General features: G+C 47.2%; 1 protein-coding gene across 1 annotated transcript; it reads left to right on the top strand.

Moving 5' to 3' along the window:
• Positions 1-54: 54 nt before the first annotated feature.
• On the top strand, positions 55-27,804 carry COPG1 (coat protein complex I subunit gamma 1). Its single transcript, XM_035273824.3, has 24 exons — positions 55-191; positions 1,085-1,137; positions 1,896-1,976; positions 2,239-2,310; positions 2,491-2,570; positions 4,047-4,122; positions 4,362-4,454; positions 5,427-5,513; positions 6,808-6,965; positions 7,065-7,198; positions 9,231-9,298; positions 9,500-9,688; positions 12,577-12,672; positions 14,523-14,766; positions 16,481-16,556; positions 17,088-17,191; positions 17,686-17,811; positions 18,104-18,172; positions 21,534-21,676; positions 22,014-22,185; positions 22,681-22,778; positions 24,694-24,832; positions 25,057-25,155; positions 27,239-27,804. Exons 1-24 carry the CDS (start codon positions 155-157, stop codon positions 27,367-27,369), a joined length of 2,625 nt encoding a protein of 874 aa, XP_035129715.2. The 5' UTR covers positions 55-154; the 3' UTR covers positions 27,370-27,804.

Below are 27,804 nucleotides of genomic sequence, written 5' to 3'. Positions count from 1 at the left end.
CAGACGCAGAGCGCGGAGTGCGCCTGCGCAGAGTGCAGGGCGACGTGGCCGGTTGGAGTCCGGAAGTGGTCCCTGTAAAACTGTCGTCGCTCGGCTATTCCTTGCCGCGCTCGTCGAGCATTGCGTTGCTGCGTTGCGTCCCACCGGCTCCACTATGTTGAAGAAATTCGACAAGAAGGACGAGGAGTCAGGTGAGAGGGCCAGGCCTGGGCCTGGGGGGAAGCGGGACCCCCCCACTCGCCGAGCCTTCCTTTGGGGCCTCTGCCCTGACCCGAATTCTGAGGCCCAGTGAGGAGCAGGAGCTTGTGCCAGGGTCCGCAGCTAGTCAGTGGCAGGCCTCGGAGAGCCCGAGCATGCTTGGCTGTCTCGGTTGTAAGCTCGGACTGCAATTTTCTGAATGACCTTGGGTGCGTCACGCCCCTCTTTAGGCCCCAGTTTGCCCATTTGTCAAAGGAGGGCACCGGGCCGAATGGTCTCTTGTTACTTTCTTCGTCCACCCTCTTGAGGTTCGCCGGGGCTATGTCGGTGTTGGCCAAACTGGGGTGTAATTTGCGGAGCCAGTGTCTTGTGGCTGGGAACTCTGACTCCATCATTCATTTATTCAGCAAAGTGTGTTGAGCGGTTACTGTATGCCAGGCACCGTACGGTGTCCTGGATACTGCAACAGAGCAAGTAGGATACTCAGTGACTGATCTGGGAATATTAGAATGGTCGCACACACGGTGGAGGAGACGGACATCAACCAGATAATCTCATTATTTGCAAATGTGACGTCTGCTATGAAGGAACTGGTTACAGGAAGATGGTGGTCCCTGGCACACAGGGACTTAATTACGAGTTATATAAATGAACGCAAGACATGGCACCGTAAGAAGCATAAGACTGTATCAGGGCTGTTGGGAGATTGTGAGTGGTTTGAGGTAGAATCCCTAGTAGAATCCCTAGACAGATTATAGAGCCTTGATTGCCATTGCTGATGAATTTGAACTTTACTAGATTTGCTAGGAAGGGACATCTTCCCTTTATCTTTGTCTGGGAGAAGTTCAGAATCACAACCTGCCTTCTCCATTGTTCTTGACTGTAGGTGGAGGCTCCAACCCGTTCCAGCACCTTGAGAAGAGTGCGGTACTCCAGGAGGCAAGTGACGTTTGCTCCCCTCTAGCTTCCATCATAAATATTCACCATCAGGGCAACTGAAATACCAACACATTCAAAGTATTGTTTTAAAGAGCAACACGGGAGAAAACTTGTGCCTGGAAGACAGGAAAACTTTGTTCCTGGAGACAATTCGTTATGCTTACTTCTTTTCTTTTCTTTTTTTTTTTGAGACAGAGTCTCCCTGTTGTTGGCCCAGGCTGGAGCACAATGGCACGATCTCGGTTTACAGCAACCTCCTCCTACTGGGTTCCAGCAATTCTCTTGACTCAGCCTCTTGAGAAACTGAGATTACATGCACCCACCACTACACCTGGCTAATTTTGTACTTTTAGTAGAGACGGGGTTTCACCATGTTGGCCAGGCTGATCTCAAACTCTTGACCTCAGGTGATCCACCTGCCTTAGCCTCTCAGTGCTAGGATTACAGGCGTGAGCCACTGTGCCCAGCTGCTTACTTCTTTATTGTTGTCATTCATTGTTTCTCTTTCCAGTTAGCAGATATTTGCTAAGTATCTGCTAATCGGTATGTTAGCACATCCCTAACTAATATTTACACAAGAGTCTAAGAATAATTAGTGGTTGAATTAAAAAAAAACTAATTATGAAAAGAAGCTTGTTGCATACCCAGAAAGCCCTGTTTAGACAAGTCTATTTACCCTGAGACTTCTCAGATATTTAATATACTTGAAAGGAAATGAACTAGGCTGGAAGATAACATCCTTGGTTACTTCTTCTTAGGCCCGTGTATTTAATGAAACTCCCATCAACCCTCGGAAATGTGCCCACATCCTCACCAAGATTCTTTATCTCATAAACCAGGTAACAGGGTGAGGCTTGGAGGTAGGGAGAATGGTGCTGGGGGATTGGAGGGGAGTGGACAAATCATGATCACTCTTAGGCTATTGGACGGCCTCTGTATGGTTGTAGACAACAGGGCAGCTCTGGGTCCCCTCAGCATCCAAGTCTCATGTGTTGCCTTTGAGCGTCTTTAGGGTCTGAGGATCTGGTGTGGGCTGATCCTGCAGGAAGAGCTGTCTGACGACTCTGTCCCAAGCTGAGACTTCTTTCTTGATTAACACAGGGGGAGCACCTGGGGACCACGGAAGCGACCGAGGCTTTCTTTGCCATGACCAAGCTCTTTCAGTCCAATGATGTAAGTGCCCTGACCCAGCTTTTTTTTGACAGGTGGCAGCTGTGACAAGGTGATGGGAGGCCAAGGGGTGCTGGCCCCACCAGTCAGTGTGGGCTGCCTTTGTGTAGATAGGAGATTTCTTCTCCCAACTCTGGCCCTCGGTAAGCCTGGGCTGATAGGCTTTTCCCACCTATCTCTCAGCCAACACTCCGTCGAATGTGCTACTTGACCATCAAGGAGATGTCTTGCATTGCAGAGGATGTCATCATTGTCACCAGCAGGCAAGTCATGGGGTTGTGGGTGGCTCCTCTGATGGATTCCATTGACAGACCATTTTTTCTTGTGTGTACCAGACAGTGAGACTTTTGGTTGCATATTGCCAGCTGCCCTTCTGCCCTTTCCTTTTCTGTGTCCCTTATTCTTCAATTACTGCTGCCCACTGCATGGCAGCCTCCAGGTGTGCTGTTTCCATTTTAATTCTCTGGCCTTGACTTGGACACAAACTCTTCCTTTCCTTGATTTCTCTTAGTCAGCCAAACCAGCCTAGAACTTTCCCATATATTTTCTTTTTTCTTTTTTTTTTTTTTTTGAGATGGAGCCTTGCTCTGTCCCCACGCTGGAGTGCAGTGGCACTATCTTGGCTCACTGCCACCTCCATCTCCCGGGTTCAAGCAGTTCTGCTGCCTGTCAGTTCCTGTATGTAGCTCTGGGGATGTAGCAGCAAAAAGATAGACATGGTCTCTTCAACCCCAGAATTTACAGAGAAATAACCAGGCATTAGGTCATTAAGGTAGGGTGTAATATCGTTTATCATGGAAGTATGATGGGCTGTGAGAGCAGACCAGAAGAGCATCCAGCTTGATTTGGATTAGGAAAGTCTTCCTAGAGGAATGATCTGAGCGGAGTCCTGAAGGATGAGTAAGAAACAGTAGGACATGCTGGACGCGGTGGCTCACACCTGTAATCCCAGCACTTTGGGAGGCCAAGAGGGGCAAATCACCTGAGGTCAGGTGGATCATGAGGTCAGGAATTCAAGACCAGCCTGGCCAACATAGTGAAACCCTGTCTCTGCTAGAAATACAAAAAAAAAAAAAAAAAAGAAATGGCCAGGTGCAGTGGCTCACACCTCCCAAACTGTTGTAATCCCAACAGTTTGGGAGGCCGAGGCGGGTGGATCATGAGGTCAGGAATTCAAGACAAGCCTGGCCAACATAGTGAAACCTTGTCTCTACTAGAAATACAAAAATTAGGCCAGCATGGTGACACACACCTGTAATTCCAGCTACTTGTGAGGCTGAGGCAGGAGAGCTTGAACACGGGAGGCAGAAGTTGCAATGAGCTGAGACCGCACACTCCAGCCTGGGTGACAGCGAGACTTCCTCTCAAAAAAAAAAAAAAAAAGGATAGAGTGGAGGTGAGGGGTGAGGAGTGCTACAGGCTGAGGAAACAGCACGTGCAAAGGCTGGAGAGGAGTGAGCATGGCCAGTTGGGGAAGTTCAAGGAGTTATATTCAGGCCACTGGCAGTAGGAAGCTATGGAAACTTTTTAGCAAAAGCAGGGGGATGACCTGTTTGGTTTTGAGTTTTATCAAACTCCCTCCAGCGGCTGTATGGAGTTAGGCTTGGAGGGGCAAGAATAAAGGGAGAGCACTGGTTAGGAGGCTCGTGTAGTACTTTAGGCAAGAGTGGTGATGGGAGCTGGAGAGGAGTGAGCCGGCCCAGGCTCTCTGTGTGGTGACAATGCCTTCTTCCCTGCAGCCTAACAAAAGACATGACTGGGAAAGAAGACAACTACCGGGGTCCGGCTGTGCGAGCCCTCTGCCAGATCACCGATGTGAGTCGTGCCAGCCCCTCCCTGCTTCCTGGCCTCTCCATTGAGGCTCTCGGCCTCAACTTTTGCTTGCTTTGGGTTGTCCCGTATCTCACTGAGCCAGGCGATGTGGGGTGGGGGTGTTGTGCAGGAGCATGAGACACTTATTTCCATCTCATACTCCTCCCTGCCCCCATTCCTGCACTCCTGAGAGTTGTCAAAGACTGACTGGGTCTCCTTCACCCTGCTCCTTGTCCCCACAGAGCACCATGCTGCAGGCTATTGAGCGCTACATGAAACAGGCCATTGTGGACAAGGTGCCCAGTGTCTCCAGCTCTGCTCTCGTGTCTTCCTTGGTGTGTAACTGCTGCCGAGTCTTGCTAGGGGTGGAGTAGAAAATTGAAGAAAATACCAGAGTCACATTCTAGTAGGAAAAAGAAAATATTTATTTCTTTATTTTTTTGGGAAACAGAGTCTTACTCTGTCACCCAGGCTGGAGTGCAGTGGCGCGATCTTGGCATACTGCAACTTCTGCCACCTGGGTTCAAGTGGTTCTCCTGCCTCAGCCTCCTGAGTAGCTGGGGATTACAGGCACCTGCCACTGCCCCGGCTAATTTTTGTGTTTTTAGTAGAGATGGGGTTTCACCATCTTGGCCAGGCTGGTCCTGAACTCCTGACCTTGTGATCCACCCAGCTCGGCCTCCCAAAGTGCTGGGATTACAGGGGTGAGCCACTGCACTCAGCCTCTCTTTCTTTTTTTTTTTTGAGACAGAGTCTCACTCTGTCACCCAGACTGGAGTGCAGTGGCACGATCTCGGCTCACTGCAACCTCTGCCTCCCTGGCTCAATGATTTGTGTGCCTCAGCCACCTGAGTAGCTGGGATTGCAGGTGTGTACCACGACACTCAGCTAATTTTTTATTTTTGGTAGAGATGGGATTTCCACGTTGGCCAGGCTGGTCTTGAACTCCTGACCTCAAGTGATTCACCTGCCTTAGCCTGCCAAATTGCTGGGATTACAAGTGTGAGCCACCACACCTGGCCAAAAGAACATATTTCTGTATCTGCAAGCCTGAGAGTCCCACCCTCCTAACTCAAGACAGCTGAGGAACTCTGGGGTGATTGAAGAGGGGTGTGGGTGGATGGCTTTGACCCATGCCTTGGGCAGGCACAGTGAGGGCGGGAGCATCCTGAGTTTGTCCATGATCTCTGAGGACTAGGACAGTGGTGAGCCCCTGAGCTGTGTCTGAGGGAAGACCAGAACTGGGCCCAGAAGATGTGATGGGGACTTGCCCCTACTTGCCCCTTTAATTGCCCTGTTGCCCACAGCACCTGCTGAAGTGCAGCTTTGACGTGGTCAAGCGCTGGGTGAATGAGGCTCAGGAGGCGGCATCCAGTGATAACATCATGGTCCAGGTGAGATGTGAGCAAGGGAGTGATATTTAAAACACTCAGGCAGGTGGTAAGGCCCTGGCTAGTTGGCATGGACACTGGCCACCGAGATCCTTGGTGACTCCTGGCCATAGCAGGCTTTAATCCTTTTGTCATTGGATTATGGAAAGAATTGGGAGGTCTTGGGTTAGAGAATTTAGGGTACCACTTGCAGGGCTTGAGTTAGAGACTAGTTACCAGCTGGTGCTGAAATATTGAAGCATTTTGATAACCAGGTGAATATTGTTTTAGAGCATATGATGTGGCAAACTTGACCGTGGCAGGCAGAGTGCTGCCTAAATTTAGGCCTTTGCCAACCAGGCTTTGTTATGGTGTGTGGAATTATCTTGGTGAGGCTTCCGTCTACTTTACGGTTCGTCAGTGACCTAGGCCAGGCTTTCCTTTCATTTCTCTGAGTCCTGGTTTCCTTGTCTGTAAAATGTGAATGGTTACTGCCTCACAAAGCAGCAAGGATGAACTGAGATCATGTGTGTAACATGTGACCCATCTGGGGCCTGCCTGTCGGCACTCCCTATGTGTATATTCTCTTCATCTCTCATCTGCCTTCTCATCCTTTGCGTCATTCTTGTCTTCAGGGACAGCTGTGGCCCCTCAAAACACTTCTGAAGGCCAGATAAGTTCTCATGTAGAAGGCATGCACAGCTGCCATATCTTTGCTCTCAAATGCTGCTCCTTTAGGAAACAAAAGAGTATTGAGGACAGGAAATGACTATGAGACCTCACATCTCTAGAAAGGGAGTCACTGGACTTTTGGCCCTCTAGACCTAGCTTTGTCAGTACCAGCCAGGAGTCTTCAGGCAAGTCAACAGAGATAAAACTGACTACCTGCAGGGTTGTTGTGAATAATGCAAGATTTCATAGCTAAGGTGTCCCACACAGTGACTTACAAACATGACCACGTTCAAGGTCTGGCTCCCGCCTTCTGTCTCTCCTAGTGAAAGCACCAGGTGTCTCACATTGCTTTCATCTTTGTACTGTTTGTTGTCCCTTTCTGTACTTGTATTTATGCTACTTGTTAGGGCTCTTGCCGAAGTGGGGGTGGGGGCAAGAACCACAGATACACTCCTGTGGTTTGTGAAGCATTGTATGGAGGGTTGTATACTTAGAGTACCTGGGCAGTTGTCACAGCCACTCTGTGTACTGGCTGCTACTGTGCTCATTTTAGAATTGAGAAGGCTAAAGGGCCTGCCCAGGGCCACACGGCCAGTATACCCAAAAGTCATACATCTGTACTCTGTTACTGTCCCCTGTCCTATAGTACCATGCACTAGGGCTCCTGTACCACGTGCGTAAGAATGACCGCTTGGCTGTCAATAAGATGATCAGCAAGGTTACCCGTCATGGCCTTAAGTCTCCCTTTGCCTACTGCATGATGATCCGGGTGGCCAGCAAGCAGCTGGAAGAGGAGGACGGCAGGTAATGGCTCTCGTCTCTCACCAGCTAGATGATGCCTCACTCACCCTACCATGCTGGGCCACCCCCAACCTTTACTTGTCACTCTGTGTTCTTTTGTAGCCGTGACAGCCCACTGTTTGATTTCATCGAGAGCTGCTTGCGCAACAAGCATGAGATGGTGGTGTATGAAGCCGCCTCGGCCATCGTCAATCTGCCAGGCTGCAGTGCCAAAGAGCTGGCCCCAGCTGTGTCAGGTCACCAGGCATTCCTTCCCCCAGCCTCACATGTTTATGCTTGCCAGGAACTAGGCCTGGGTCAGGGGCTAGGGGAAAGAAAGAAAATGCTCTCAAGCCACAGACTGGTGTTAAGGAGTCCATACCTAGGAAGCACCTGCCCAGACACTATGCTGGAGCCCCATATGTGTCACATTTTGGGGGTAGGCTGTTGGACCACTGAAGAGGGAGGCTGAGGTAAGGCTTGGGTCCACTCGAGCCTGTCAGGTTGGCTGGCCACAGGAGGAGGCCTGGTGGAGGAACTCGGGATCTATGAAACTGGTGCCTGTGAACTGGAGCTGAGCTTTTCCAGGTGAAGGAGAGAACAGTATAGAGGGTCTTTCTGAGCCTCTGGCTACAGCAGTGGAGCAGGGCAGCCTGTGTTAGAGCCTTGGCTCTGCCCCTTAGCAACTGGGCGAGCCTGGCAAGGCCACCCATCCTCTCCATGTTTCCCTTTCTTTTCTCAGATGTGGATGATAGGTCATGCCCATTACATAGGGGTTTATAGACAGAAAATGTGGGATCTAGACAAATTGCTCAGAAGGCAACATGTTTGTTGTTTGCTGTTTTGTTTTTTTTTTTTTTTTGAGATGGAGTCTCGCTCTGTTGCCTAGGCTGGAGTGCAGTGGCATGATCTTGGTTCACTTCAACTTCTGCCTCTTGGGTTCAAGTGATTCTCCTGCCTCAGCTTCCCAAGTAGCTGGGATTACGGGTGCCCGACACCATGCCCAGCTAAATTTTGTATTTTTAGTAGAGATGGGGTTTCACCATATTGGCCAGACTGGTCTCGAACCCATGACCTTGTGATCCACCTGCCTCAGCCTCTCAAAGTGCTGACTTCAGGTGATCCGCCCGCCTCGGCCTCCCAAAGTGCTGGGATTACAGGCGTGAGCCACTGCCCGGCCTTCATTCATTCTTAGTATATCCCCCATATTTCCAGAATAATGAAAGATGTAAATAAAGTAGGGTCTTCAAAATAAGCATTAAGAGGCCAGGTGCAGTGGTTCACACCTATAATCCCAGCACTTTGGGAGGCTGAGGTGGGTGGATCATGAGGTCAAGAGATTGAGACCATCCTGGTCAACATGGCGAAACCCTGTCTCTACTAAAAATACAAAAATTAGCTGGGCATGGTGGCATGCACACTGGTAGTCCCAGCTACTCAGGAGGCTGCGGCAGGAGAATTGCTTGAACCCATGAGGCGGAGGTTGTGGTGAGCCAAGATCACGCCATTGCACTCCAGCCTGGGTAACAAGTGAAACTCTGTCTCCAAAAAAAAAAAAAAAAAAAAAAAAAAAGCATTAAGAAAAAAAATTTTTTTAAGTGTTAGGGAATAAAAGCAAAGTTATGAAGAAAGGAACGTAGATATTCCAGAAAACACATCTTTACTCCTATGATTGAGTGCCAAATTTAGCTCTGAGCTTCCTGGCAGCCAGGGCAAGGGAGATATGGTACCCGAATGGCCCTCATGTAGTAAAAGGAAATCAACCATTTATTTAAGAGAGGACTTTGTTCTGCAATACTCAGTGCTGAGGGGGGACGTTCTGTTGGCTCCAGAAGACACAATAGGAGAGAGGAGTGGAATCTTCACAGAGGTTAAGGGCTCAGGCTGCAGTTGCCAGCAGTCTTGGAATTTAATTCTGGTTCTGCCACTTATGGGCTGCCAACCTAAATTCTATTTGCTTTCCCCTTTGTGCCTTAGTCTCCTTATCTGTAAAGTGGGGCTGCAAGCTATAGAAGTAAGGCATGTCCACCATGTAGCACAGCACCTGGCACATATCAGATGCCTAGTGAATAACAGCCCTCACGGGAACCCCTTGGTGCTCACAGACATTATGAATTCTGTCCATGGCTTAGGTGCCCAGGTTAAGGAGAGCTCTCTGTCTTGGATTGGGGTTGTGGTATCAGCAAGGAAATGAGCTGAGCAGAGGGCTTGAGTCAGAACAGCTGCCCCCAATTTTCCCAGCTGCCCAGAGTGAAGGCAACCTGACGTGTGGCATCCATCTCTCTACAGTGCTCCAGCTTTTCTGCAGCTCACCCAAGGCTGCTCTCCGTTATGCTGCTGTTCGCACCCTTAATAAGGTAAGAGTCCAGGTGCAGGGTTGGAGGAAGCTGTCTAATCCAACTGGAGGTATGTCCTTGCCTCTGACCTGGCTGGGAAAGATGTAGCTCTGGTCACGGTTACTTTCTTCTGGATGGTGAGATGATCTGACTGGACAAAACCATCAGATGAAGTGACAGCACTGAGATCCTGCCCTCTCTGTCACTGTCCTCCCAAAACAGGTTGCCATGAAGCATCCGTCAGCTGTGACAGCTTGCAATCTGGATCTGGAAAACCTGGTCACAGATTCAAACCGCAGCATTGCCACGTTGGCCATCACTACTCTCCTTAAGACAGGCAGCGAGAGCAGCATTGACCGCCTCATGAAACAGATCTCCTCCTTCATGTCAGAGATCTCGGATGAATTCAAGGTACCCGCTACCCCTGGGATACCCATGGACCCCAGAGTAAGGAGGGAGCTCTGTCCCTGCTCTCTGTGGCCACAGCCCTCCTTTCAGGACTTACCTGAGGGGTTGGTCAGCCTTGAGGACTCAGAGGAGGCCAGCACATTGCTCTGCAGAGGTTTGGTCTTCAGAGAAATGTGTGCAGTCTTGCCTCCAGGCCTTCATCTATATTGTCCCCTGGTACTGAAAGAACAGTAGTTTCCAGGCCAGTTAAGGATTCATTGATTTGTTGTCCAAGTATTTCTTGAGCACTTGCTGTCTGCTATGTAGAGTGATCAGAGGGGAACATAGCAGTGGACAAGGCAGGTGCCTGCCCTCCTGGAGTGACCTTTCTAGGGATGGGAGAGAAACAGTAAACAGGTAAAGAAAGGAGTAGACTGGATCATCTCAGACATGAGTACTGCAGTCAAGAGTATAGAACTACAGCAGGGGTGATCCCAGGAGAAGCATGGTCTGTCTGGGAAGGCCGTTCTGGAGGGTGATGTTTAAGCTCCAACCTGAATAGGTGCAAAGAGCCAGCCATGGGAAAACCCAGGAGGAAAGGCAGGAGCAAATCAAGGAGAGAGAAGGCTAGCAGGTGGGAGAGCTGTGGGGCCAGTGCAGCTGGCAAAGTCAGAATAGACAGGGCTCAATCACGTAAGGCCCATGGTCAGGTAAAGAGTTTTGATTGCAAGGAAGACTGTTGGAAAGGTGTTCTTTTGGAGCAGGGAGAAGGATCTGAGTATTTTTTTGAACTTTTATTTTGAAACAATTCATAGGAGGTTACAAAGAAATATACTGAAAAGTCCTGTGCACCCCTCCATCTACCCTCTCCTGCAGTGCCAGCAACCCACACAAGCACAGGACAGTGTCAGCCAGGAAAGTGATACTGGCATGATCCATAGGGCTCATTCACATTTCACCAGCTACACAGGCAACTCCTCTGTGTGTGTGTGGGAAGCTCTATGAAAGCTGTCACAGGGAGACTTTCAAAATTGCCATCACAGTGAAGACACTCAACTATCCATCTCTAGAAGACTCTCATGTTATCTCTTCATAGCCACTCCCATTCCTACCTCCCTATCGCTAACCCCTGGCAGCCATTAATTTGTTTTCCATTTCTGTAATTCTGTTATTTCACAATTGTCAATTGATAGAACAATGTAGCATGTCACTGGAGAGTTTTAATAAGAACAGACAACAATATGAATAATATATTGTGGTAAATTCTGTAGTGTGGATTATGTAAAGTAGGCAGCAGTCTACTCTGCCTGTGGGTTACAAGAATGCTTTGTAGGCTGAAATGACACAGTGAGATTTGCATATTAGGAAGATCCTTCTGGGGCTGGGCACGGTGCCTCATGCTTGTAATCTCAGTGCTTTGGGTGGCCAAGGAGGGAGGATCACTTGAGGCCTGAATCTTGAGACCAGTCTGGACAACGTAGTGAGAATTTGCCTCTACAAGAAATTTTTTTTAAAAATTAGCCAGGGCTGGGCACAGTGGCTCACGCCTGTAATCCTAGCACTTTGGGAGGCTGAGGTGGGTGGATCACCTGAGGTCAGGAGTTCAAGACCAGTCTGGCCATCATGGTGAAACCCCATCTTTAAAAAAAAAAAAAATTTAGCCAGGTTTGGTGATGTGCTCCTGTAGTCCTAGCTACTCAGGAGGCTGAGGTAGGAGGATCACTTGAGCCCAGGAGTCTGAGACTGCAGTGAGCCATGATCATGCCACTGCCCTGTAGCCTGGGCAATAGAGTGAGACCTTGTCTCAAAAAAAAAAAAAAAAAAAATTGGCTGGGCGTGGTAGCTTACACCTGTAATCCCAGCACTTTGGGAAGCCGAGGTGGGCAGGTCACTTGAGATCAGCAGTTTGAGATCAGCCTGGCCAACATGGTGAAACCCTGTGTCTACTAAAGAACAAAAATTAGCTGGGTGTAGTGGCTCCCACTTGTAGTCCCAGCTATTTGGGAGGCTGAAGTAGGAGAATCATTTGACCTGGCTGGGAGGCAGAGGTTGCAGTAAGCCAATATCGTGCCACTGCACTCCAGCCTGGGTGACAGAGCAAGACTCTGTCTCAAAAAAAAAAAAAAGCCTTTCTGGAGCAGAGTGGAGGGGTGACTGGGTAAAGAGACTGTGGGAGTAATTCAGAAGGAGAGGATGGTCCTGAACTGGCGGGAGTGGGAGAGGAGGGACAGTGCAAGAGCTTTTTGAGGAATAATGCCTGTTGGCAGGGTTGGTGTGAGGGTTGAGGGGTGGATGTCAACAGAGGTGATCGTGTTTTCTACTTTGAGCTGACAGTGGTGCTCTTGACCAGTTTTAGGGAGGAGGAAAAGATGGGGTATTTGATGAAGGAAGGGGAAGGAGATGCAGATTATTGTGGTTGCAGACGTGGAGTTTGAAGTGCTGTGGGCACCAGGTAGAGTTGTCTGGCAGGCAGTTGGAAATGGCAGATCTTGACCTCAAACAGGAGATAAATATTGGGAGTCAGTGGCATATAAGAGGTGGTTAAAGCCATGGAAGGGGATAAGATTGCTGAAGAGACAGAGAAAAGAGGCCAAGGACAGAACAGACAAAAGACAGGCCTTACCAGATAGGAGCCAGAGGAGATGATGGGTGGGAACCATCAGTGGGAGCCAGGGGTCAGGGCAGAAGCAGGACAGGTTGGGTGGAGGGAACTCAGAGACTTTTAAGAAGCCTGAGTAGAAGAGCAGAGTTTGGGGGACCCAGAGTCTGAGAGTCTGACCCTCAGGGCTCGTGTGCTCCCAAGTGTGGGGTTGAGTTCCTCTGGTCTCCTTGCCCTTGTGTCATCCTAAGGAAGGATTCAGTTGGCACTCAGGTGGCAGAGCCTGCTGCTCATGCATGTCTGTTTGATGCAGGTGGTGGTTGTCCAGGCCATCAGTGCCTTGTGTCAGAAGTATCCTCGCAAACACGCCGTCCTCATGAACTTCCTATTCACCATGCTGCGGGAAGAGGTAAGAGTCAGGGGCCTTTGGGGTATGTCAGGTCTCCTAGTGCAGGGAGTGACCTGACCACTGGGCTCCATGCTCAGATTTGTGAGTGCGTTCATGTCAGCCTGTTAACCAGCTGGTTTTCATGGTGCCTGCAGCCCTGTAAGCTCCTTGTGGATGTATAAACACGAACCGGTTGCTAGTAATTACAGTAATAACTGATTCACCAGCCTGACTTTAAAAATTGGATGTCCTGAGGCAATGCTTGTGCAGAACATTGGAAAATGCATGTTCTTTTCTGTAGACACTAGTGCAGAAATATTCTGGACCATTCCACGAGTTCTATGGGTGGTTTCTTGTGAAACTGGTGCTAATAATGCGACATTGATTCTATTTCTATTCCCGATGTGAATTACTGATTCATTTATGCCACCTTTCTTGAATATCTCAACAAAAAGGGTTAATTCTTAGGAGCAGTAGCAACTGTTCATGGAGTAGATTTGTTCCCCAGATACATGGTACCCCTTTCACCCAGCCCAGAGTGGTCCTTCGACTGGGCAGTAGAGGAGCCATTGCCTTGAGTGTCTTTGGATTTCCCAAGAATGTTACAGAAGGCCAGTAATGTTTAGTGAGTCGTCAGCTAATGGGCTGGGCACTTTGGTGATTTTGTTTGTTTTTGTTTTGAGATGGAGTCTTGCTCTGTTGCCCAGGCTGGAGTGCAGTGGCATGATCTCAGCTCACTGCAACCTCCATCTCCCAGGTTGAAGCGATTCTCCTGCCTCAGCCTCCGAGTACGTGGGACTACAGGTGTGTGGTGCATGCTACCACACCCGGCTAATTTTTTGTATTTTTGGTAGAGACAGGGTTTCACCGTGTTAGCCAGGATGGTCTCAATCTCCTGACCTTGTGATTCATCTGCCTTGGCCTCCCAAAGTGCTGGGATTACAGGCGTGAGCCACTGCACCTGGCCTTGTTAGTTTTTTAAGTAGAGATGGGTTCTTGCTGTGTTGCTCAGACTGGTCTTGAACTCCTGGCTATAAGTGATCTTCCTACCTTAGCCAACCAAGGGCTGGGATTACAGGTGTGAGCCATCATGCCTGGCCAGGCCTGGCACTTTGGAGACACTGTATGCATGAGAGCAGTCTTTTTTTTTTTGAGTAGGAGTCTCGCTCTGCTGCCCAGGCTGAAGTGCAGTGGCGAGGTCTCGGCTCCCTGCAACCTCTGCCTCCTGGGTTCGTGCAGTCCTCCTGTCTCAGCCTCCCGAGTAGCAGGGATTATAGGCACCCGCCACCGGGCTTGGCTAATTTTTGTATTTTTAGTAGAGACAGGGTTTCACTATGTTGGCCAGGCTGGTCTTGATCACCTGACCTCAGGTGATCCACCCACCTTGGCCTCCCAGAGTGCTGGGATTATAGGCATGAGCCACTGTGCCTGGACTCTGCTTTTTGAGATAGGGTCTTGCTCTGTCAGGTTGGAGTGCAGTGGTGTGATCACGGCTCACTGCAGCCTCCACCTCCTAGGCTCAAGCGATTATCTCACCTCAGACTACCAAGTAGCTGCAACTACAGGCATGCACCACCATGTCCAGCTAATTTTTTGTAGAGATGGGGTCTCTCCATGTTGCCTAGGCTGATTTTGAACTCCTGAGCTCAAGTAATCTGCCCACCTTGGCTTCTCAAAGTGCTGGGATTATAGGCATGAGCCACTGCACCTGACCAGCCTTTTGTTTGACAGGAGAGAGTGATAGAGGCCCAGAGAAACAAGTGCCCCATCTCCAAGTTCTGTGTTTGGATCACTGTCCTTGGTCCAGCTCAGGTCCTCAACTCCTTTCTGGAGAGAGCAGTCTCCTTTCTCAGCTCAGCTTCTCTCTGCAGGGTGGCTTTGAGTATAAGCGCGCCATTGTGGACTGTATCATCAGCATCATTGAGGAGAACTCAGAGAGCAAGGAGACAGGGCTGTCACATCTTTGCGAATTCATTGAGGACTGCGAGTTCACAGTGCTGGCCACTCGTATTCTGCATCTCCTGGGCCAGGAGGGGCCCAAAACCACCAACCCCTCAAAGTATATCCGCTTCATCTATAACCGAGTGGTCTTGGAGCATGAGGAAGTCCGGGCAGGTAGGTCTAAGCCAGGGCTGAACTTGGAAGCTTAGCTTGCCTTTGAATGAATGTTCCAGCAAAGGGACCTGAGCCTCCAGTGGGAACATGTGCACTCAGTGTTGTTGCTGCACAAGCTGTTTTTCATAATATTGTAGACAGGACTTTACATGTCATCTAGTTGAATGGTCCTTTTTTTTTTTTTTTTTTTTTTGAGATGGAGTCTCTGTTGCCAGGCTGGAGTGGAGTGCAGTGGCACGATCTTGGCTTACTGCAACCTCTGCCTCATGGGTTTAAGCAGTTATCTTGCCTCAGCCTCCCAAGTAGCTGGGACTACAGTTTACATGTCATCTAGTTGAATGGTCCTTTTTTTTTTTTTTGAGATGGAGTCTCTGTTGCCAGGCTGGAGTGGAGTGCAGTGGCACAATCTTGGCTTACTGCAACCTCTGCCTCATGGGTTTAAGTGGTTATCTTGCCTCAGCCTCCCAAATAGCTGGGACTACAGGTGTGCACCACCACGACCAGCTAATTTTTTATTTTTGGTAGAGACAGGGTTTCACCATGTTGGCCAGGATGGTCTCAATCTTGACCTTGTGATCTGCCCGCCTTGCCCTCCCAAAGTGCTGGGACTATAGGCATGAGTCACTGCACCCAGCCATGGTTCCTTTTTCAGACGGAGTTTTACTCTTGTTGCCCAGGATGGAGTACAGTGGCATGATCTCAGCTCACTGTAACCTCTGCCTCCTGGGTTCAAGTGATTCTCCTGCCTCAGCCTCCCGAATAGCTGGGATTACAGGCATGCCACCACCATATCCAGCTAATTTTGTATTTTTAGTAGAGACAGGATTTTTCCATGTTGGTCAGGCTGGTCTTGGAACTCCCAACCTCAGGTGATCCACCCACCTCAGCCTCCCAAACTTCTGGGATTATAGGTGTGAGCCACTAATTGCGCCTGGCCCCAGCTGTGGTTCTTAACGTCTGTAATTTGTTGGCTTTTTTAAAAGTATTTTTTTAATCGAGACTGGGTATTTCTATGTTGTCTAGGCTGGTCATGAACTCCTGGGCTCAAGCGATCCTCTTGCGTCAGCCTCTGAAAGTGCTGGGATTACAGAGCCACTGTGCCCTGCCTTAAGTGATTTTTTTTTTTTTATTTCACTATATGTTGATGTTTAGCTTAAAAAAAAAAAAAGCTTTGTTGAGATAAAATTCACGTGCCATAAAGTTCACCCATTTATATAAGTTTACAATTCATTGAGCAATCATCCTATTCTTTATTTTTAATTTCTTTTCACATCCCCCCGCAGGACAGATTTTTTTCTTCTTTCAACAATTGATAATCCTTAAGTAATTGTTCCTTTTCTCATTTATATTATTCTGAGCCTTAACTGCAAATTGACACCATTTGGATATGGAAGGTGAGGAGCTTTACATTGTAGCCAGCTTCTGTGACCTCATCACGGTTAATTTGAATATAGCTCCTGGAACCCTAGAATGGGAGCCATTGATCCCATCTGGCTCCCTTCTCCATTAAATAGATGAGGAAGTTGAGGCCTGGGATGGCGCCAAGATCCACCCAAAGCCACTCACTGTGTTGGTAGTGACTTTGGGCCTCCTGGCTTGAGACTTCTTGCCTCTGAGGCTCTTCTACCTGAAGACCCATTCTAAGCACTGGACCTGCCCAAACAGTGAGTTGTCAGAGTGCATTGGGTAAATCACATTTGCTTCCTAAATACAGGTGCTGTGAGTGCTCTGGCCAAGTTTGGAGCCCAGAATGAAGAGATGTTACCCAGTATCTTGGTGTTGCTAAAGAGGTAAATCTAGACCCAGGGGTCCTAATGGGGACAATGGTCCCTTGGACCCAAGCAGCTTTCCTCTGTCTTTACTTTCTTAACTGAAAAGAGAGAGAAAAGTTATACAGCTACTGACTGTAGAAAAAAATAGAAAGCATAGAAAAGCATGAAAAACAGTGCTGTGCGAATCACACCAACCAGATGTGACAATCGGTAACTTGAATTATTTTGTCCATTTTGAAAAAATAGCTCTATTTGAGATATAATTCACGTACCATACAGTTAACCCACTTAAGATATGTAGTTTGATGGGTTTTAGTATATTCACAGAGTTATGGAACCATCACCACAATCTAAGTTTAAAACATTTCCTCATCACAGAAAGAACTTATGTTCATGAGTGTGGCCTCTCCTTACTCCCTCCACCCTCAGCCTGGGCCACTACTAGTCTACTTGTTACCCCCATGGACTTGCCTCTGATGAAGCCTTGCAGGATCCCTCCTGCCACCCCTGCTGGGCCCCAGTCAGGACCACCTTGTGTCCCGGCTGCAGGTGTGTGATGGATGATGACAATGAAGTAAGGGACCGAGCCACCTTCTATCTAAATGTCCTGGAGCAGAAGCAGAAGGCCCTCAATGCAGGTTATATTCTAAATGGTGAGTCATTCCCTAGCTGTCTTGGACTCAGCACCTTATTAGCGCTGTGGTTCTTCGCATCACTCCCTGGGCAGGGGAAATCTGAGGTACGATGCTCTTCGCTGGACTTGCCTGGCAACCTCATGGCATCATGGTGACCTCAGGAGGTCCCAGGTCATTCAGGTCACACAAGCGTGGGTGGAAGTTATCCAGTGAATTGAAATGCTCATCATCAATACAAACTTTTTTATTTTTATAGTACTTTACCCTTTGCAAGTCACTTTGTGTATATGTGTTTTTGTTTGTTTTTACTTTGTATATATGTTTACTCCCCATATCTGTCCTGTAATGGAGGATGTGGGTGAGAATGCAGAAGCTTAGAGAGTTAAGTTATTTTCTCAGGGTCATACCACCTAGAATTTGTAACTTCAGGACCCCAGGGCCTCCGTGATGGTCCCTGGTGTGCATTTTGCTCTGCCTAGGAGCATAGTGACCTCTCTTCCACTGGCCTATAGGTCTGACTGTGTCCATCCCTGGTCTGGAGAGGGCTCTGCAGCAGTACACTCTAGAACCATCAGAAAAGCCTTTTGACCTCAAGTCTGTGCCCCTGGCCACCGCACCCATGGCAGAGCAGAGAACAGGTAACACTTACACTCCTCCCAGAGGCCATCAAGGCCAGGCCTCTGTCAGAGGGTCTGCATTGGCTGCAAATCTACTAAACCTAACTGGGACAGGTGGGAGTTATGCTGGGAGGAGGAAATGATCCTTTCCACCTCTGGCTTCAGAAAATAGAAACACACATACACACAGACGTGTGCTCTCTCACATGTCCTGTGCTTCCCACTCTCAGGAGGGTTGGTATTTATAATTCCTGAGTAACTACACTGCCCCATGACAGCAGCTGTTGGTCACCATGTGTATTTGCTCCTGCAGAAAGCACCCCCATCACAGCAGTCAAACAGCCTGAGAAAGTGGCAGCTACCAGGCAGGAGATCTTTCAAGGTGAGTCACAGTGGTTGGGGGTTGCTTGGGACCTGGACTCGGTTTCCTCAGGGGGATCAAGAGTAAGAACTATCTTCCCTGAGGGCTGGGTCCTGGAGATGCTTTAGACCTACTATCATGTTTGACCCTCAGCTGGTGATTGTCAGCTATTCCTTTAATAGCTGAGGAATTGCAAGTTCAGAGAGAAAGTGGTAGGAGGGGCTGGAATTAAGGATCCAGATCAAACTGGCTCAGTGCTGCCACTGGGCCTCAATTTAGAGGGCTCAGGTCCCTGGATCCCAGGCCAGTTCAGAATGTCTAAGAGAGCAGAGCTAGGGTTCAAAGACACTGATGCTTTTTGCTGGGTTCCATGTGTGTTCTGTCCACATTGTCCTGTAAGGTTTTCTTCAGGCATCTATCTACCCTCTGGTCTTAGATTTTTTTTTTTTTTTTTTTTTTTGAGCTGGAGTCTAGCTCTGTCACCCAGGCTGGATTGCAGTGGTACAATCTTGGCTCACTGCAACCTCTGCCTCCCAGGTTCAAGCGATTCTCCTGCCTTAGCCTCTCTAGTAGCTGGGATTACAGGTGCCCACCACCATGCCCAGCTAATTTTTGAATTTTTAGTAGAGATGGGGTTTCACTATGTTGGCTAGGCTGGTCTCGAACTGCTGACCTTGTGATCCACCCACCTCGGCCTCCCAAAATGCTGGGATTACAAGTGTGAGCTACTGCACCTGGCCTGGTCTTGCATTTTTTAAGGGGAGTGTCTAATTGCAGATTGTTTTGCCCACTGAATTCCTACTCAGGGACTAGCATAGACTTTTCCTTCCTGGGCCCTCACTTCCATCCTAGCTCTTCTGTCGTCTCTTAAACAGTTCTTTGTGCTAAATAGTTCTTCACATTTTCTGTCTTTTATTTTCTGTGCCTATTACAGCACTTAGTCCAGTGCCTGCCTTTCTCACAGTAGGCTCCCAATCCTTGTTGAATTAAATGAAATCCTCCCTTCCCCATTCCATTCAGAATCATGTCTTCTATCAAGGTAACATGGATACTGAGCTAATTGGAATCACTGTAACATGAAACTTTTCATTTGTATCACTTTCCCAGTTTCCTGTTGTTGCTGTAACAGGTTATCACAAACTAGTGGCTTAACACATTTATAACCTTACAGGTCTGCAGACAGAAGTCCAAAGTGGGTTTCATTTGTTAGCAGTGCTAAATTCCCTCGGGAGGCTCCAGGGTAGAATTGCCCCCTTGCCTTTTCCAGCTACTAGAGGTGGCACGTATCCTTGACTCAAGGCCCTACCTCCATCTTTAAGGACCCTTCTAAGGCAGAAGGTCAGAGTAGAGTGATTTGAAGAGGCAACACTCCTGGCCCTCCTGGATAATCCAGGATAACCCCTGGCTCATGATCCTTACTTTAATCACACCCAGAAAGTCCCTTTTACCATGTGAGGTAACATAGTCGAAGGTTCTGGAAATTAGCTTGTGGGCATCTTGGGGTCATTATTTTGCCACACCTTTCAAGGAAGTCTCCTAAGCCTCTTAAAGGGTAACAATTCCATTTTTCAATAGTCATTCAAAAGCCTCACATTTACTGATCACATGTTCAGTTCCAAGAACTTTTCTAGACCTTGACATTTATTGCCTCATTTGTCTATACAACAATCCTGTTATCAAGATAACTGTATCAGTTTTATTGATGAAGAGTCTGAAACCCTAGCAACAGAATCCCCCAGGTAGTAAGTATCAGGCCTAAAACTCTGACTCCCAAGAAAATAAGATATATAGAAAAGCACTCTGGTGGTTGATGGTCATGGTGGCCCAAAAGTTCCTCTTAATATTTAGCCTGGATTGTTCTGGGCTGTTTATTGCCTGCATGTTCATTAGATACAGTCTTCAGGCTGCAGAGGCCTGAAGCAGTCACATAGGCTGTTTATGGAGGAAAAAAAGCAAAATAATAACAATAAGGCCTATCTTTCTCTATGTCTGAAACATGAATTGAGTACCTTTTTTCTTATCTTTTTTTTTTTTTTTTTTTTTTTTTTGAGACGTAATCTCGAACTGTTGCCCAGGCTGGAGTGGAATGGTGTGATATAGACTCACTGCAACCTCCACCTCCCGGGTTCAAGCGATTCTCCTGCCTCAGCCTCCTGAGTGACTGGGATTACAGGTGCCTGCCACCATGCCCAGCTAATTTTTGTATTTTTAGTAGAGATGGGGTTTCACCGTTTTGGCCAGTCTGGTCTCAAACTCCTGACCTCATGATTTGCCTGACTCAGCCTCCCAAAGTGCTCGGGCTACAGGTGTGAGCTACCGTGCCTGGCCCTGAGTACCTTCTAAGTATAGGGAAAAATAGCAGATCCTTGGCCTCAAAGCACAATTCCTGTTCTCATGGAGTTCAATTAATTGGGAAGACATGTTGAAAATCTTAGAGCAGTACTGGCCTTCAAATATCAGTATATATTGGAATAATCTGAGATGTTAGAAATGTAAATTCCTTGATCCTGAACCCAGAGATACTGATGTAGTAAATTCAGAATGGAGTCAGGAGTCTGAGTTTTTAGTAAGAATCTGTATCAGAATTACTGCCAACCCCTGGTAATTCTGATACAGGTGATCCATGGTCATAGTGTGAGGAATCCTACCATAGAATAGGTACAGGAGTAGCAGCTGTAGCCATCATAGGTGGACACCATGCACACACATCTGCCAGATGCCTCATTCACTTGGGTTGTTCCCTTTAGTCTGCAAGGAATGCCAGGACAAGCCATGATGGGGTTCCATGGGCCTGTGCTTGAATCCAGTGCTTGAATCTGGCCATAAGGTGTAGGGATAGGTCTTAACAGACACAGACCATTCTAATTTGGGTTTTCTGCAGCACTCTAATTCTGAAGTATCTTTTTATTGGTCATTTGTCTTAACTGACAAATATATATGATCAGTTTGTTATTTTTGTCTGATTTTGTAGCTATAGCAGTATTGATCTTATTCTCCTAATTGATCTTAATTTCCTAATTGTCACCTTCTTTTAAGAATCCTTGCTGGGGGAGGGGGCGGAAATCCTTACTAAGCTTCTAAAGCTGGGGGAATCTCCAATTAGGTTTAGGATTTTGGGGTCTCATACCAGTTTTTTGCTTTTGAGATCTTTCATGGGAGAGACATTGGGAGAGTATTCGTCGGGGATTGTACCACATGAGCAAAGTCAGAGAGATGAGAAAATGCCTGGATATATGTAGGAAATGATGAGTAGCCAGTTGGGTAAACATATCTATCTAAGGTAGGGTGGAACACCTTGAGAAGGTCATGAGAATTTATTAGGAACCATCACAAGTTAGTCTGGGGATCAAGAAGCTGAGTAAATGTGGCCTGTGGGTTTCAGAGCAGTTGGCGGCAGTGCCAGAGTTCCGGGGACTTGGGCCCCTCTTCAAGTCCTCACCTGAGCCTGTGGCCCTCACCGAGTCAGAGACCGAGTATGTCATCCGTTGCACCAAACACACCTTCACCGACCACATGGTGTTTCAGGTGAGCAAGGTGGCTGAGGCCCTGCTGGGGCATGCGCCCAGGCAGTGGTCCCAGGTCTGGCAGGTCCTATAGTATCATGGCACCCCACACACTGCATTGGTTAGGAGCCCAACTTGAGGACAGAATCTGTCCCTAACAGGTCTGTCTCATATCTCTTGACCCAGGACTTCAGTGGCTCCTGATTGTCAGGATGGAGACAGGGAACCTGGGACCAGGGGGACTGGGATGGGAATCAATTTGGTCAACAGAAAAGAGGTGGTGGGACCTCCTGGCTCTTCCTCTGTAGCCTGGCTCGGACTTAGAGCAATGTTTAAGCTCCCCTCTCTTCCTCGTTCAGTTTGACTGCACAAACACACTCAATGACCAGACCTTGGAGAATGTCACAGTGCAGATGGAGCCCACTGAGGCCTATGAGGTGCTCTGTTACATGCCTGCCCGGAGCCTGCCCTACAACCAGCCTGGGACCTGCTACACACTGGTAGCACTGCCCAAAGAAGACCCCACAGCTGGTGAGCCCCTCTCTAGATACTACCCTATCCTCATGGGAGCTCATGGGATCAGGAGGAGGTGGATAGTTGGACATCAGCTTTTTGTCTTCTATTAGAGCTTCAGCTCCTCGATTTCAGTCCCAGAAAGAAGAATAGCTGAGTCCGAAGGGGTCGTCTTTTTTTTTTTTTAAAAGATGGGGTTTCACCATGATGGCCAGGCTGGTCTTGAACTCCTGACCTCAGGTAATCCACCCACCTTGGCCTCCCAAAGTGCTAGAATCTTTTAAAAAATTTTTTACGTGATAGGATCTCACTAGAATGTGACTTGACTTTTCTGTCCTACAAGGTGGTGCCCTCTGTCCAGCTTTGTTGGATTGGATGGCATGTTGCTACTACTAATAATATAACAGGGGCCTAGAAAGCAAGCTGTGACCCCTTCCTGATTGTTCCTTGCAGCAGGAGCTCATCCCCTGCAGGTTGGGGACATCCTAACTACCCAGCCTTTCTTCCCCATAGTGGCCTGCACATTCAGCTGCATGATGAAGTTCACTGTCAAGGACTGTGATCCCACCACTGGGGAGACCGATGACGAAGGCTATGAGGATGAGTATGTGGTAAGAGCCTGGTGTTAGGAGGCTCAGTTTTGTGCTGAGCCTGCACAGACCAGAATCCTTTTCCTGCTGTTTTTGGCTTTTTTAGCTCTTTAAATTTTTTTTTTTTTTTTTTTTTGAGATGAACTTTCTCTCTTGTTACCCAGGCTGGAGTGCAATGGCACGATCTCGGCTCACTGCAACCTCTGCCTCTTGGGTTCAAGTTATTCTCTTGCCTTAGCCTCCCAAGTAGCTGGGATCACGGGTGCTCAACACCATACCTGCCTAATTTCTTGTATTTTTAGTATAAATGGGATTTCACCATGTTGGCTAGGCTGGTCTCAAACTCCTCACCTCAGGTGATCCACACACCTCAGCCTCCCAAAGTGCTGGGATTACAGGCATGAGCCACTGCACCTGGCCGAAAACAATTTTTTTAACTAATGGAAATACATGTTCATGTGTAAAAAGAAAACTTGGAAAATACAAAAACAAAATACAAAAGTATGAACAACAGGAAAACATTACTCATAATCCTTAGAGTTATTTTTGGAGGGCAGTGGTATAATCGAAATCATTCTTGCAATATAGACCTTGCTATTTTAAAACGATAGTGTATTTTCCAGTGTTGTTACAAATACTTCATAAACACAATTTTTTAGTGGGTTTAAAATACTGTTATATGCTATATCAAAATTCAATGGACTTTTGTTTCACTCCTTTAATGTTGGGCATTTGGGTTTCCATGTTTTTACTATTTATAATGCTGCATTAAATATCCCTTTAGGTACAAATTTTTATCTGCATTTCAGCTTATTTCCTTAGGATAGATTCCTAGGAGAATAATTTGGTCAAAGGGCTAAGGTCAAAATTTAAGACATTTTGATTCCTTTTGTCAAACGCTTTCTGTATAAATTGGACCTGTTTTCTGTGCTGGGCAGTCTGTTCATGCACTGGAATAACCCTTCTAAATTCTCCTGTCTTAGCTCAATGGAACTAAGTACAGGATCCTTCTGGGGTCTGACCTTGGGGCAGTGGCTCAGGGCCATCTCAGTGTAGACCATTGTGCTCAGCCTGTGGCTGGGGATTGTTAGAGCTCCTCCTGACTAGAGGGACAGTTACTGTGGAATCCAACTGACATTCACCATTGTGTCACCCTAGAGTCACAGTTGAGGATGGATGGACCTTCTTTGCGCCAGAAATGACCCCAAGGCAGGAACTGCTCTAAGACCAAGTGAGCTCCTTAAGAGAGCAGGGTCTGTTAGAACCCACCCAGAGATAAAAGCCAAAAAAAAAAAAAAAGAGAGAGAGAGCGAGCTGGATCTAAGTCATATTTGTATACACTGTAAATATCCACAAGAGTAGGGCCTCTGAAAATCTGATGGGAGAATGAATGGGAACCTTCATGTAGGCTCAGTGGGAGTATTGTGTGTCAAATTCAGGGAGGACACAGCTGAAATGGAGATAGAAATTTGGGATCTGTCAAATCTAGAGGACACAGCTGGGGTAGGAGGTTTTTGCTAGTTTCTGCTGAACTAGAAATAGCTGCTGCTCCTTGGGAGCTCACTGGCCCCTAGGAGTGACAGGCATAGTAAACAGACCTCTGAGAATGCTATGTAGTTCCCTGGATGCCAGATCCTGGAAGCACTGACACTAGGCAGCTTAGAAGAGATGCGATCTCACAGCAGGCAGCTCTAGGATGGGTTAGTAGATTGGTACTTGGGATTAGGGCATTTTCTGTTGAAGGCATACCACTTGCCTGTGGGCACCTCAAGGATAGGTATCTAGTCAAGTTGCTCTGTGTCCCCAGAGTCTAGCAGTCTTCAGTGCTGAGCAAGCACCTGCAGTAAGAATTGCAGGAAGGGATGTGTTGATGAGTTCAGAGCAGAGGCCCAGAGGTGTGTGGATGGGTGCCTTATTTCTACCTCCATCTCTCCAGCTGGAAGATCTGGAAGTTACTGTAGCTGATCACATTCAAAAGGTCATGAAACTGAACTTCGAAGCAGCCTGGGATGAGGTAGGGGATGAATTTGAGAAGGAGGAAACGTTCACCTTATCTACCATCAAGACACTTGAAGGTAAAATCCTGGGAATGCCATCTCTGGCCTACTTGCCGTTGAAGATCTTTGGCTACTGTTGAAGTGCTCATTCCTCTTCTCTCCAAGGATCCAGGGCCATGTCTGGAGCACATATGTCAAATGCCACTTCATTCAAAGCCCTTCAGAACATGGGGGAGTGGTGGTAGTGGCACAAAGGGCAGACAAAATATATGGCTTAACAATATTGGGATTTCTCTCTACAGAGGCTGTGGGTAATATTGTGAAGTTCTTGGGAATGCACCCTTGTGAGAGGTCAGACAAAGTGCCGGATAATAAGAACACCCACACGTTGCTCCTGGCTGGTAAGTGGCATTTCCAGGTGGGGAGGACCTGGGTAGCTTACAGTTTGGACGTCACTGGATCCTGGGCTAAGGACTCCATTGTAAATATGGGGAGTCAAAATTCACAGCATTTAAAATTGGCAAAGTATTAAATAATCTGCAGTGAAATGTTTCCTTCCTACCTTAGCTGCCACCCATTTAGATTCCTTTCCAAGAAACGACCAGTGTTCCTATTACAAACAGTGCCTGTATAACCTTGCAGTTATTTTATGGCTATAAAAGCTAACAAACACATTTCCTTTAACTCAAATGTTTATGTACAAATGGTATATATATTGTCCTGCAATTTGCTTTTCACTTTACAATGCATTTTAGAGTTCTTCCCTGTCAATATGTAGAGCTTCCTCATTCTTTTTCTTTAAATTGTGGCAAAATACACATAAAATTCACCATTTTAACCATTTTTAAGTGTATGGTTCAGCGGCATTAGGTACATTCACACTGTTGTAAAACTATGACCACCGTCCATCTCCAGAACTTTTTTTTTTTTTGTATTTTTAGTAGAGAAAGGGTTTCACCATGTTGGTCAGGCTGGTCTCAAACTCCTGACCTTGTGATCCGGCCACCTTGGCCTTCCAAAGTGCTGGGATTACAGGTATGAGCCACTGCGCCCGGCCTTTAGAACTCACTTTTTTTTTATTAATAGCTGCTTAGTATTCCATTGTGTGGATGCACCACATATTCTATGAAACAGCAGCTACTGATGAACATTTAGTTTGTTTTCAGTCTCTTGCTGTTACAGATGTTAAATAATTGTGTACACATACACACTCTCACTTTACTTTGCATATGTGCACTGAGAATATCTGTAGGATAAATTTCGCAAGGCATCACTAGGTCGAAGTGATTTGTGCTCATCTTGATAAATAATTCCAAGTTGCCTTCCACAGGAGTTGTATACTTTTCTTTCCACACTGTGGACAACACAATGTTATCACACTTGATGACCTTTGCCTGTCTGTATGGAAAATGATAGTGTAGTTTTTCTATTTTCCATTAAATGTCTTCTCAAATGTTGAGGCATTTGTATTTCCTTTTCTGATCGTTTTCATATCCTTTGATTTTCTACGGGGTTGGTTGAGTGTATCCACACTTATTATCCTTCCCAGATTATTTACTAGCAAATTCCAGAAATAGCATTTTGTATGTAAATCCTTCTGTATCTGTATATTTCTCTGAGATAATGACCCCTTCCCTTTTTTAAAGGGCAATACAATTATCATACCTAAAACAGTTAACTAAAGGAAATGGGATGGGGGTTTTTTGGCTGTTTACAAACAGGGTTGAAAGGGGCTCTGGGCTGGGTGTGGCAGCTCACTCCTGTAATCCCAGCACTTTGGGAGGCTGAGGCAGGTGGATCATCTGAGGTCAGGAGTTCAAGACCAGCCTAGCTAACATGGTAAAACCTCGTCTCTACTAAAAATACAAAAATCAGCCAGGCGTGGTGGCGAGCGCCTGTAATCCCAGCTACTCGGGAGGCTGAGGCAGGAGAATCACTTGAACCCGGTAGGCGAAGGTTGTGGTGAGCTAAGATGGAGCCACTGCATTCCAGCCTGGCCAACAGAGTGAGACTCTCTCAAGAAAAAAAAAAAAAGGAGGCTCTCTGCTTCAGTGCCTTGCTTACAGCTGACTGTTTGTGGCCACAATGAAGCAACCCAGTCCCCTGGGTCTTACAGACACCTGTCCTGCGGTTTTCTCATGGTGGGGCTGTTGTTCCCTTCATTTGTGCTCTTAAGATTTAGCCAAGGTGCAAGAGCCTCTGTGACATCAGATTCAAGCCTTATATGTCCATCAATTCTTTTGAACTTGGGAGAAGCCTGAAATATGGTATATTATCATCCCCTTCACTTGTAGTTGAGGATGCTGAAGCCCAGAGAGACAGTGACTTGCACAGTGAAATCCCTCACTCAGGGATTTCAGCTCAGCTCTCCTGCCCATTTCACTACACCAGAGCTGCCTAGATGGGTTGCCACAGATGCCATCCTCAGCCTGACCTGTACAGTCCCTTCTGCCTTATAAACCTGTACTCTCTCTTCCCTTCTAGGTGTGTTCCGGGGTGGTCATGACATCCTGGTGCGTGCCCGGCTGCTGCTTTTGGACACAGTTACAATGCAGGTGACAGCCAGAAGTTTGGAGGAGCTGCCAGTAGACATCATCTTGGCATCTGTGGGCTAAGGGACCAGCTTGCATAAGACCTTATACCCTTCCCCAGCACTCCCTGGATAGTTGTGCCTTCCTCATGAAACTATCAGAAACCCCTTCCCAAGGTTCTGTATTCAAAAACAATTAGGAATCATTGCAGATATATTTTTTTTATTCTGTCCCCCTACCTGGGACTATTTCGGAGTGATTTTGTTTGTTTGTTTAATAGGGGATGATTTTAGCTTGTCCTAAATCTTGCTCTCCTCCCTTCCAGAAAAGGGACATTGTAAATGAATAAAACATTTTCAACTCCTCTTGAATTTATTCCCCAAGAAACTATCTTATTCCTGTAATAAATCAGCATGTATTTATTGAATTGTAAATGAATAAAACATTTTCAACTCCTCTTGAATTTATTCCCCAAGAAACTATCTTATTCCTGTAATAAATCAGCATGTATTTATTGAA

The sequence above is a fragment of the Callithrix jacchus genome, chromosome 15, assembly GCF_049354715.1.
Source record: "Callithrix jacchus isolate 240 chromosome 15, calJac240_pri, whole genome shotgun sequence".
NCBI classification, from domain to species: Eukaryota; Metazoa; Chordata; class Mammalia; order Primates; family Cebidae; genus Callithrix; species Callithrix jacchus.
Note: the sequence above shows the minus strand (reverse complement) of the source record. Positions and strands in the feature narration are given on the sequence as shown.

Bases quoted from the DNA above. Each gene is read 5' to 3' on its own strand.
- COPG1 (XM_035273824.3), top strand. From the start codon at position 155: ATGTTGAAGAAATTCGACAAGAAGGACGAGGAGTCAG. The intron at 17,192-17,685 runs GTGAGTCATTCC...ACTGGCCTATAG, and splicing joins TGCAGGTTATATTCTAAATG to GTCTGACTGTGTCCATCCCT. The intron at 22,186-22,680 runs GTGAGCCCCTCT...TCTTCCCCATAG, and splicing joins CAAAGAAGACCCCACAGCTG to TGGCCTGCACATTCAGCTGC.